Source organism: Hydra viridissima, unplaced genomic scaffold (assembly GCF_058129835.1).
Source record: "Hydra viridissima isolate aposymbiotic clone 2 unplaced genomic scaffold, HvirCarnegie_v1 scaffold_2, whole genome shotgun sequence".
NCBI classification, from domain to species: Eukaryota; Metazoa; Cnidaria; class Hydrozoa; order Anthoathecata; family Hydridae; genus Hydra; species Hydra viridissima.
This window is the reverse complement of record NW_028324301.1, coordinates 19,605,492-19,617,587: the sequence shown is the minus strand read 5'-3', so window position 1 is coordinate 19,617,587 and position 12,096 is coordinate 19,605,492. Positions and strand designations below refer to the sequence as shown.

General features: G+C 28.7%; 2 protein-coding genes across 2 annotated transcripts; both read left to right on the top strand.

Annotated features, from left to right (window-relative positions):
• The first annotated feature begins 1,419 nt into the window (after positions 1-1,419).
• Positions 1,420-4,174, top strand: LOC145187554 (uncharacterized). The gene is made up of 2 exons (XM_080063981.2): positions 1,420-1,630; positions 2,547-4,174. Exon 2 carries the CDS (start codon positions 2,630-2,632, stop codon positions 3,815-3,817), a length of 1,188 nt encoding a protein of 395 aa, XP_079920107.2. The 5' UTR covers positions 1,420-1,630; positions 2,547-2,629; the 3' UTR covers positions 3,818-4,174.
• A 3,359-nt stretch (positions 4,175-7,533) lies between these two features.
• Positions 7,534-9,262, top strand: LOC145191969 (choline/ethanolamine transporter FLVCR2-like). Its single transcript, XM_080069104.2, has one exon. It carries the CDS (start codon positions 7,672-7,674, stop codon positions 9,073-9,075), a length of 1,404 nt encoding a protein of 467 aa, XP_079925230.2. The 5' UTR covers positions 7,534-7,671; the 3' UTR covers positions 9,076-9,262.
• The last annotated feature ends 2,834 nt before the right edge of the window (positions 9,263-12,096 follow it).

Genomic DNA, 12,096 nt, shown 5'->3' with positions numbered 1-12,096 from the left:
TTTAAAAAGTCTTATTTCTAATTTTCTCTTGATATCTTAAACCTTGAGATTTAGGCAAGATTAAAAGTAATTCATCTAACTGTTTCAAGTAAATAATTTTGAAAATATCTTTGAAATTTATTTCTTAGAGTTGTTATTTAAAGAGTATCTATGTAATGCTAGCATTGATAAAACTGTTCGCTCCCTCTCCTTTCCTCCAAAGTTCACTGAGTGTTCTATGGAGGAAAGGAGAGCGAGCGAGCAAGAGGAGAGTGTTTTATGTGTGAGTTTCAGCTTATGGGATGGAATTAAGACTAATTCACAGTTTAAGGCTGGGTTTACAAATACTTCTTTATTAAATTCGTATTAAAATAGTTTCAGGGGGTTAGAAAAAAGATTAGATAAAGATTGCTTTTCTAGACGTATATTGTAATAGTATAAGGGTGGCTAGAAAAATGACTAAATAGCAGATGTTAGAACACCTTTGACAAATTTTATTGCTAATGAAAGTAAATTAAATTTACATTACTGTTAATAAAGTAAACATCAAAAATATTGAACTGTTGTACCGTGGTGTGACCTAACAAAGTCCTATGCTTTAAGAAAGTCCTAATTTAAGAAATGACAAATTTTGTATACATAAAATAAACATTTAGAGAAAAAAATTTAGTTATTTTATCTAACTAGATATCTAGTTAAAACAAGTTATTTTCCGCAAATGTTTCTTTTACATACACGAAGTTTGTCATTTCTTAAATTAGGACTTTCTTAAAGCATATGACTTTGTTAGGTCACACCACGGTAAGTTGTTTTCTGAATAAAAAGCTTATCTAGTTTGGCTGGAGATAAGACTGTTCAAACAAAATTACCAATAAGGTGCCATATTTAAAAGAAACAGCCCAATTGCTTCAATCTAGGAGCAATCTTCATTTTTTGATTGATCCATTAGTTTAAAAAGAAATAAACAATTTTTGATATGGTTTTCATAAAATAAATTTTTTAACAATAAAAATTTAATTCTACGTGGTTGAGTCATTGAACTTGATTTTTTTCACTATAACTTTTTGTTTTTGAGAAAAAAAAAAAGATGTTTTTTCATTGGCTTTGCACCATTAACAAATATCATTGAAATAATTATTGATTGAAAACTTCATTGTTTATTTAAATTGAGTTTGTTAAAGTATTTTAAACTTATATTAGGTATCATCAGCAAGGATTACTTTAATTCATAAAATAAACGTTAACATTAATCAATAAAATAAAAGCACCTCTTGTTCCGTAAGGTATGCGGAAATCTTTTTCTCGTGAGGCATTATATCAGTTGAATGAAATATTAAGAATAGCTTTGCGTTGCTAGGTCCTTTAGTTGGCCTCGTCCTTGCTTATTAAAAGAGCTTACTTTAACTTTACCGGTTTTATGATTTACAATATATACAATATATGCCTTAAAAACATCAAAATATGAAGACAATACTGAAGGCAATATTTGAAGGAAAGGAAGAGAATTATCTCAATAACAAGATCAATCGCTCATTCAACGAAGCTTTTTTTTTTTTTTTTTCTTTTTTTACTAATTTATTAACTTGCCAGCTGCAACTTCTTTCAACTTCGGAAGCTCGAACTTTGGGAATAATATTTGAATTTGACATAAGTATGTTTTTATGCAATTCTCATCATATCTTATCTCTTAATATTTTCTAACTTGGATGTTGATAAACTCAAATACCATTTATGTCTTTGATTTTTATTCAAAAGTTTGTTGTTTAAAATAATGAAAAAGCAGCAATAGGCTAAAATCAAAAAGGAACTCTTTTTTTTTTTTTATGTTTACAGCAACTGAGAAGCGCTCTTGCCAAAAATTTTTTACGCTTGAACTTTTGTTCATAATTTTTTTTAACTGAATTCTTTAAACATCGCATTATTTTTTTGCTTTTTATTTCTTTTCTCGTTTATTTAAATTATTTAAATATTTGCAATTGATAACTCATTAATAAAGATCGCTATTGAATTCATCACATACGAAATGCTATCAAACTTAACCTTAAGACGACAAAAGAAAAATAAGCACTGAGAATAAATATGCGTACCTTCTAAGTTATACTAACTTAATGCGCGTTTTTTCCCTCTAATTTATTTTGAAACTTTATATCAAACCATATATTCTGAGTGTGGGTACTCTTTTATAAATTCCATATATCTTGAAGCAAAAACTACAATAATAGATCTTTTTAAAATTATTTTCTATAAGGCCCTACATAAAACTTATTTCGTAAGTTCATAGATAAAATCTTAGAGGCGTTTTCTGGCCAATGCCCCTTCAACGAATTTATGGTATGAGTACTAATAGAGTTTGCTCCAAAAATAAACGAAATAAGTTTTTTAAATAGTTTTTCTTTGTTCTTGTACAAAATAGTATTCAATATATTCTGAACATTTCGTTTGTTCACACTTACTCATTGTATATGTATGTATGTTCATATATTGATTATAAATGAGACCTATAGCCCACGTGATGAACAAATTTCAAAAAGAAAACACGTATACTATTTCATGTAAATCTGTTTCAGGTTTCAAATATCGCAGTATTTGTTAACAGTTAATACGCGGTCGTCACAAAATTTGTTGAAACCTCTGAAAATCAATTTAAAACATGGAAAATTCTGAAAAATTAAAAGAAAATGCAATTCGGGACTTGTTAAAGACCGCTCCAAAACCTCAACTACATCTGCATTTAGATGGCTCTCTTTCGTTTCAATTTATAAAAGCTTCTGTGCAAAGAATGAAAACGGATGAACCTGATAGGTTTGGTGCTTTGTTTCCTTCAAATATTGAAAACTTATCCGAAAAAGAAATTTCTGATTACCTTTGGTCGTTAAAAGAGGTACAGCACACCCAGGGAGATATCGTAACAGGAAATGGGAACTGGAAGATGTTTGATTTCTGCAATCAATTCCTTCAGACAAAAGTTGACTTAAAAGAAGCTGCGTATGACCTCGTGAAAAGACAATACTGTGAGTATGGGGTAGATTACATTGAGATTCGCTTTGCTCCATGTTTGCACACCTTTGGTGGGTTGTCTGAAAAAGAAGTCGTTGATTGTGTTCTAGAAGGATTTAACACTGCAAAAGAAGACCTATTAAAGATTGGCGTATATATAAATGGAGGAATTATATTGTGTGTTTTGCGTTCATACCCGATTTCAGATGCAGAAAGCGTGTTGAAACTTGTTACAGAAACGAGCGCCATTGGATTCGACATTGCAGGAGATGAAGGGAGTTATCCTTTATCGTTGTTCGAAAGTATTTTACGAAAAGCTAAGAGTCAGGGTATTAATGTAACTGTTCACGCTGGTGAATGGAGCTCTAAGAATTATCCGACAGTACTGGATAACCTTCGTCTTGCAGTGGATATTGGGGTAAATAGAATTGGCCATGGTTTAGACTTAAGAAATGCAACACAAGATTTAATTAAAAACTTTATAATGAAAGATATAGGTGTTGAGGTATGTCTGACTGAGAACTGTGGAAACCCTGATCGATATACTACGTTTGCAGACCACCCAATACGTTTGATGCTAGAAAAGGGTATAAAAGTGACTGGATTAAACTGTGACAATACATTACTTTCAGGAAGTAGTGCTATTGGTCGACCTGATCCTCTAACTGAATGCTTACGCGCATTACTCAACGTAAAAATTTCACCGAATGAATTGGTGGTAATAATTGAAAATGCATATAAAAGTGGTTTCCATGAAGACGCTCAAAAACAAGGTTTTGAATCTGGCAAAATTTGGCGCCAAAATATTTTACCAAGACTTGTTGAAATTCTAAATGAGTAGGCATTTATGTAATATTTTAAAACTCTGACATCAGCTAAACATTGTTTTCGAAAAAATATTTCCGGAAAAATATTGCTTGATTGTGTGCTTTACGTCATCATAATACTGTTTAAAAAACGATAGAAACAGACGTAACATTAACTTTTAAAGGAGGATGTTTTGTTCCTACTTTATATTAAAAACTTTTTTTAAACATTTGCTTAAAAACTCTTGAAAGATGGGTATGACAAAATAGATAAAAATTATAGGGTAGATAGGGAGATTAAAAGCACCATAATCCTTTTAATAATATAATTCTTTTAATGTTATGCGTTTAATGTATATATTAACAAAGTTATTCTAATTGCAATTGAAACACACGAAAACTGTTTTCTGTTAACATTTCAGTTCAGGTCTCACAGTACCGACTTATGCAACGAGTGAATTGGTACCATGACACTTCAGACCCATTATATGAAAATTCACATAGCATGCAAAATTTTAGGTCAATACTTTCAATTTGAAAATTAAAGCAACCAAAATATTAAAATGCATGCAAAGTATAAATGCTAAAAAATAACCAGTTTACCAACACTACATAAAATTGCTTTAAAACAAAGTGGTTTGCTAGACACATAGAAACAATGTAATTTGGCTGTAATTCATGTTAAATTTTGATACACATATTTCCAGTTAAATGTTTGCTTAAGTAAAAGATAACAACTTATGAAACTCATTGTGGTAGTGTAAAAAAAAAATTGTTTGATTAGTTCAAAACACATCTGTTCATACAACTTTCCAAGCAACTTTTACAACTTATATTTTGTTTTACTCTTCTTTATTAAATAATTACAACCTATAATTAATACTGCCTCTGTTTTACCAAACATTCTTTTGTAGAGATTTTTTTTTGAAACTTCAACCGTTACTCTGGTGAATTGGTGGTTATACCAGCATGCTGAAATAACTTTGTTTTAATAACAATTCAGACTTGTCACACAGTTGTGCAAAAGCTTTAACTACTTGAACACTAGATTATATGTTCAAGTTGCATTAGAACTTTAACATTAGGTTGTGTTCATATTATGTTGGTTTGATACTATCCTGCTGTTTTTGATACTGCTGATGCATCCATTGAATCATTTATAGTTGTTTAATAAATCATTTATATTCTTTAGATGACTGCTATGATCATCTAATACCAGCAATTTTTATGTGTTGCAGTTTGATGGCAGTGTAAATTCCAAGAAGTAATTACACCAGATAGCTGACATTAAGTACCTTTGGGGGTCCCCTATATGAATATTAGCTTCATACAGATATGTGGGTATATAATCATTGATGGTAAACTTTATGTTCCAACAGCACTCACACAACATAAAACTGTCATCTTTTTGCCTTTTTTAAGACTTGCTATTGCTCCTACAGATCTCTTTACTTCTTGTGCAACAATCTTCACAGAAGTATGACAAACCACAATCCAACTTTCATCTGTACAAAAAATACAACTTTGTTAGATTTCAATTGCACCATACTGATCATTGAGTATACTCATAAGCATCAAAGAAGTGGTTAGTTTTTTCTTTATTGAACATGAAAGCTTGTGCTATTGAGGTTGGTTCCGGCTTTTTCAAGGATAATTGAGTGAGACTTTAAAAATGCAGCTATCCAATCCTCAACAGGATATTTTTTATGTTTTTTAACTTTACCGACTCCTATATATGAATAGATCATTGACTTCTATCCTAAGAAGTCTTCATAGGATCATATGCCATTTATATTTGTTGATTTGTAATTCCTAGGCATCTAAAACCGAGCAATAAAATATTATGTAAATCACATTAGAAAATAAATTAAATAATAAGATAAATAAACTTGTGGTTACTGTTGGTTAGAGATATGCAAAAACTGTAAAATCCCAACATTACAAGATGTTATTATAAATTATAGGAAAACTGCAATAAATAATCATTAAAAAGACAATCGGATATTGAATAGTTTTTTTTGAAAACCTACCATCTTACTATTCCTAATTGTTTTTTGATCAAACAATTAAACCATTATTGCAACTCTATGGTACATACATAGAAAATTTCAAGGTAGAAAAAATACTGAAAATATTGAAAACAACAGGAAAACATTGAACTTAGAGTCCTTCTATTGTCTATGTAACATGTTTATAGACACTGATACTGCTTTAACTGCTCTTATATTATATAAATGAATTCAGTAGTGCTGATAAAGAAACTGTTATTTACATTGATGGTTGCACCTATCAGACTGACAATTGAATTGCTAATGTGTTGTTAGACTTTACTGTAAAAATAGGGACTGTGCTAACACACATATATTTAGAAGAACAATCCAGGCAAATACTGAAAATTTAATGATTAGGCTAAGAAAGATATCAGCAACAAAATGCAAACACCTATAAGAATTTAAACTAGTTATACCTCTAGATTGACAGGCATAATATGACATTATATCTTGTTAAAACATGTCCCATACATTCCTATTATTTTAAAAGCTTTATTATTAGAGCTGATATAGTTATGTATACATGCATAGATAATTTAATTAGATTATGTATACATATGTAGATAATTCATGTAGATGCGTTTATATACATTTTCAAGTACCAAACCAAATTAAAGAGAAAAAGTATATGTATTTACACATTTTTAGAATATATGCGGTTTTTAGCGTCTCTTGTAAAATTGGTTAGTTAAAAATGTCATGGCTTAATAATCCATGCTTAGTATCGTAAAAAATTAAGCAGTTTAAATAGGTAATTTCACTGAAAAAGCAAAAATATATAATTCTTTATCCTACTCATTATTGAACAAGTTTAGTATCTGATTAGTTTTTACAACAAACTTTAAAGTGTATATTTAGATGAGCGTCTAAAGTTCGGGCTCACGGATTTCTCCGTAATTAATTACGTTTACTAATTATATACTGTTATGAGTTCAAAGACGATTTTTTTTGCGAACATAACTAAATTATTTAGCTTATTTTGCTGCACAGCTTTCAATTTTTGCATTTAGGGTGTTTGAAAAATTGTTCTAGAAGTGTTAAGTGTACTGTTAACTTTTTCAAAAAATCATTTATTTGACAAATAAAAAAAAAAAAAAAAAGTGACAAACTTATATAAACATGTTTTCCTAATCAAAATAAGTTTAACAAAGCAAATACGGACCCAACCCACAAAGAGGTATAGACTATTGAAGCGCAAATAAATGTATCTGGCTGTCTATTTTATTCCCTTTTGTTATATTCGTTATTTTATATTCTAGTAAAAGTTTCAAGAAAAAAATTATTTGCCGGCTTAAATACAAAACTTCATTAAAGGTGTAAATCAGGTCTAATTCTTCTGCTCAATGATGACAAACTATGTTTCATTCAAAATCACCTCACCATTGCTTCAGAGCCTTTAGGCAAAATTTGAGTAAGATTTATAAGCGTCAGTTCCGGTCTCAAAAGTGTATTTTTTCTTGAGACAAAAAGACTGCGCATAGTTAAGTAGTCAAATGAATGGATTCTCGTTTTGTTTTCGTCTCGTCGAGTGATATCACCTTTCTTTCACTAAGCTCTCGGTTATATAAATATGTTGTTATAAGAAAATGAAAAGTGTTGTTTAGATTTAAATTTCTTTAGAACAATTTATCACCTCGCATTTCATTTTTAAAACAGCCGAAAGAAAAGACGAGCAGCTGATTTTTGAAGTCGACCTTGTTTTGCGCTGGTCATTTTGGGGCTCTTGTTCATATTCGCGCTCTCTAAAACGTTTATATAAGATGGCGAAGAAAATATAAGAGCTTTTTTCTTTTCTTTTTTTTTTTTTAAAAAAAGATCATTAGTACTGTATACTGTTTATGGAACTGAATTACGAATTAACTCCACAAAAAATGAGCATTGATCACGGTGATGATGAGGTTTTAGTTAAAGGCTCTAGTGACAATATTCTAGTTATAAAGACATGTACTATGCGTTGGTTTATATTAGCATTATATAGCATAACGGCCTTTTCAAACACATTAGTATGGTTGAGCTTGTTTACTATTACCGATGTAATATGTACTTTCTATCAAATTAATAAAAATGCCTTTTTGTGGTCATCTAATGCTTTTACTCTAATGCAAGTTTTAATAGCAGTTCCAGCATCCTTTTTGCCTTCAAGACTTGGTTTACGCCCTACAATGATTGTGGCAGCATCAGTTAATGCAGTTGGAGCAGTTTTATTGATAGGAGGTACCTATAGAAATGGTTTTCCTTATTTTATTGCTGGTCAGACTGTAATAGCTGTGGGTGCAAGTATATTACCACAATTAGCACCTGAAGTCTCAACTGTTTGGTTTAGTGAGCATGAACAAGCTATAAGTACAAGTCTTGGTGTTATTCTTGGAAATGCTGGTGCAGCAGTTGGGTTCTTACAACCTGCATTGCTGCTAAAAAATATTAGCCCAGTAACTCAAATTTCATATATAGATAAAAAAATCAAGGAATTAGTTTATTCACAAGCAGCTCTCTGTAGTGGTCTTTTCTTATTAATAGTTTTATTTTTCAAGAATAAGCCAACACACCCACCTTCAAAATCTGAAGCTAAGCGGATAACTGCTGATAAACTAACAATATCAAAGTTGAAAGAACAATATAAAGTTCTACTTAAAAATAGGAATTATCATCTGTGTGGAAACTCTTATGCATTGAACAGTGTTCTCCTCATAGCTATACCAGTATTTCTTAATCAAATAATATCTTGGAGGTTTCCAAATCAATATGTTACAATTGGTTGGTTAGGATTTTGTAGCATACTTGTAGGAATTCTAGGTAGTATTGTGTTTGGCATAATACTTGATAAAACACAAGCCTATAAAACATTATCATTAGTGTTAGCAACTGCAAGCTTGTTATTTTGGGTAGGTTTTACAGAATCATTAGCTCAATATAAAAGTATGGCATTAACTTTTACATTGTTTATATTTTGTACATTTGTTTTTATTCCCTTTGGACCAGTATTAGTTGCAATCATAGCAGAAACAACTTACCCAATTTCAGAAAGCTCTTCATATGTGCTTCCAATAACATTAGGGCGATTTTACAGTATTCCTTTTGTATTTTACTGTGGATGGCTTATTGAAGAAAAAGTTCATATAGTATGCTTAAGCATAGCTGCACTTCTTGCTGTTTGTTTGTTACTAATGGCATGTGTAAAAGTTGAACAAAAAAGAAAGACAGCGGAAAGAAGTGAAACTGTGACAAGTAGTTCTGAAACCTAAATATTTAGAGACTTCACCAAATGCTTTTTACTTGAGTAAAAACCTCTCATTTTCTCTGCTTTTTACACTAAAAACAGCATATATAATATATATTTATATGTATATATATAATTTAGTAGATAGTTTAGGCAAATAAATTTATTTTGTCATAATTCAAGATATGAACCGTCTTTTATTTTGGTGTTTGCTCTTCTGTAAATAAATCGTTCATTAAATCAATTTTATTATATTAATTTAATTTTTTTTTCTTTTTTTTTTTTTTTAGAGATTTGTATTTTTTAAGTGCTATCAAGATCATGTTTTTTGTTGCATTTTGGTTTTTTTTATATTGGTTTCAGATATATTTTTTGATTGATTTCTGATCGCACAATATAAATTAAAGCTTCGTTTTGTATTGACTGTTAGTTTCTAGAATAGAATGAATTTAATATAAAAAGTACCTAAAACTGGTAATTTTTTTAATCTTCTAGATAAACTAATCTCTCTGAAATCTGTTTCAGTTTTTCTAGAAGAATTCATCTTTTAATTTTTCAGTTGTCAATCTATATGATCTTCCTTTCACATACCAAGTTAACACACTTAATATGTTGATTATTATCTTCAAACTTGATGTAGTGAAACTAAAATACCTAACTTAGACATTTGGAAAAAATACATTTTGCAGTCAGTAATTGACTATCATTTAAGTTTGTTTTTTTTTGTTTTCTCATATACAGTTTAGTGTTTAAAAGTATTTAGGTTTTTTTATTTTATTATGTTAATTTCTTAAAAAGTAATTAGAATTTACTGGAGAAATTAATAGATATAGAAAATATTAGTATAATCCAGAAAAAAATTTAAAATAATTTATTCTTTCTATAGAAAATGAATTAGCAGTGTGAAAAAAAAAAAAAAAAATTCCTTAATTTTTTAAAAAATTACAAAGCCTTTTGTGCAAGCTACTAACCGATTTTTGGCACGTTAATACTAGAAAAGCATACTATGCTATTCTTAAAACCTTCCACAGATCTTTTTTATTCCGAGTCTTTTGATTTGCTACCTTATCTTACAGTTTTCCGTAAATTTACAACTTGATTTAAATCTGAGGACTACTGGTGTATCCAACTTTTTTATACCAATAAATTAGAATCCTCTCTTAGACTTATATACCGAACGTTTAAGATCGTTGTTCTGCTGATATGTTTTAAGAGACTGCATGTTATTCTTAACAGATGGAAGTATTATTGCTATAATTTGTTGGTATAAATATCAACCATCATGTTTGTAGTTAAGTCAATAAACCAACACCAGATGATGAGAAACATCCCTATATCAAAATAATACCTCATTTTTTATTTGACCATGCAGAATTATTACTAATCAATATTGCTAATGAAGTTCCATGTTTATCATGTATTTAAAAAAAAAGTCTTTAAAAAGAAGCAGATTTTAAATGGGTTAATGGGCTTAAATATTTTTGCAGAAACAAATTGCATATTTCAGTACATATTCAGTTTGCCCAGAATTTAAGCAAATGGGAATATCTACTAAATAGACTAAATAGAAAGTATGGGGCATAAAATTTCAGACTGTCTTGTTCTTGTCAATCGAGTAAAGATAATTTTACATATAAAGAAATTAGTTTGTCAAAGAAAGCTTTGTTATTAATTTTACGATGTGTGATTGCATTACGAGTTTATTTGAAGAGCCGACAAACAAAAATGAATATGAATCTTATAGAGCTGAAGCATTCTAAGTGATTTTGTGTGATTTTCCTTATTTAGATCACCAACTTGATTTAAATTTAATTTTTTTTGCTTGGTATTTCATGAAATTCTTCATCAACTTAACTCAGAATTAAATTTTTATGATAATATTTTGTCTGTCTCAATAAATAATTAAAATTAGTTATGTTAAAAGATAATAAACAACAGGAAAGAATTTTGAAAAACGATTCATTTCTTTTACTCTTAGTTTTTAAACCATTTTCTTTATCTTTAAACATTTTATTTTAATTTGTTTTTAATACTTTAATCTATTTTTAATAATAATAATAATAATAATAATAATAATAATAATAATAATAATAATAATAATAATAATAATAATAATAATAATAATAATAATAATAATAATAATAATAATAATAATAATTATAATTATAATTATAATATTAATAATAATAATAATAATGATAATAATAATATTAATAATAATAGTAATAATGATAGTAGTAATAATAATAATAATTTAGATTGTCTGTCATTTATAAATAAAACCTTCAGTAAAAACTTTATTTAATGAATAAACTTGGTTCAAAAGTTACAAAGGAAACAGTTATTAGGATATTTTAGGCACCAACATGGTTAATTTTGCCCATAAAATACTTTAAAATATTTTAATTTGTGACTTTTTTTGTATCTGAACATTCTACAATATGCAAAAAAAAGTATTTTAGAATAAAATATTAAGAGAGCGTCTCATTGTATTGTACCACCAAAAGTCTAGAACTGTATCATAGATTCGTTCTGTGTTCTTGCTTTCTCTAATGCACGCGATCAACTATGATAATAAATTTATCTTTATTCTACAATACAAAGGGATTAAGAAAACTGAAAATTCAGCATAATTTATTTAGAAAAATCTTATGGAAGTTAACATTTCTTTCGCTCATAGACCATCAAACTGATTAAGTGAGATAAAGAAATCATTAATAATATCATGAAGTAAAACTTTAAAAATGCAAAAGCTTCTTTGTCATTATATACTTGTATAAGGATTGTCAAGATCTTTAACATTTACAATTCTAATTCGGTTTAGTTCTTAAAACATCTAGATTGTAGTTCTATTTATTCTTTATGGTTTTGGATTCTGTCCCATATCTAAAATATATGTATACCTGAATTTATTATAAAAAATACATGGCTGATTCTAATATTAAAAAAAAAAGATTTCAACTGATTCGCACTGGGAAAGGGATTTTTTGCTGATAAATAGTTTAGTATGTCAAAAAAATTTTTTTGGGCTTTCTAATGTACTGAT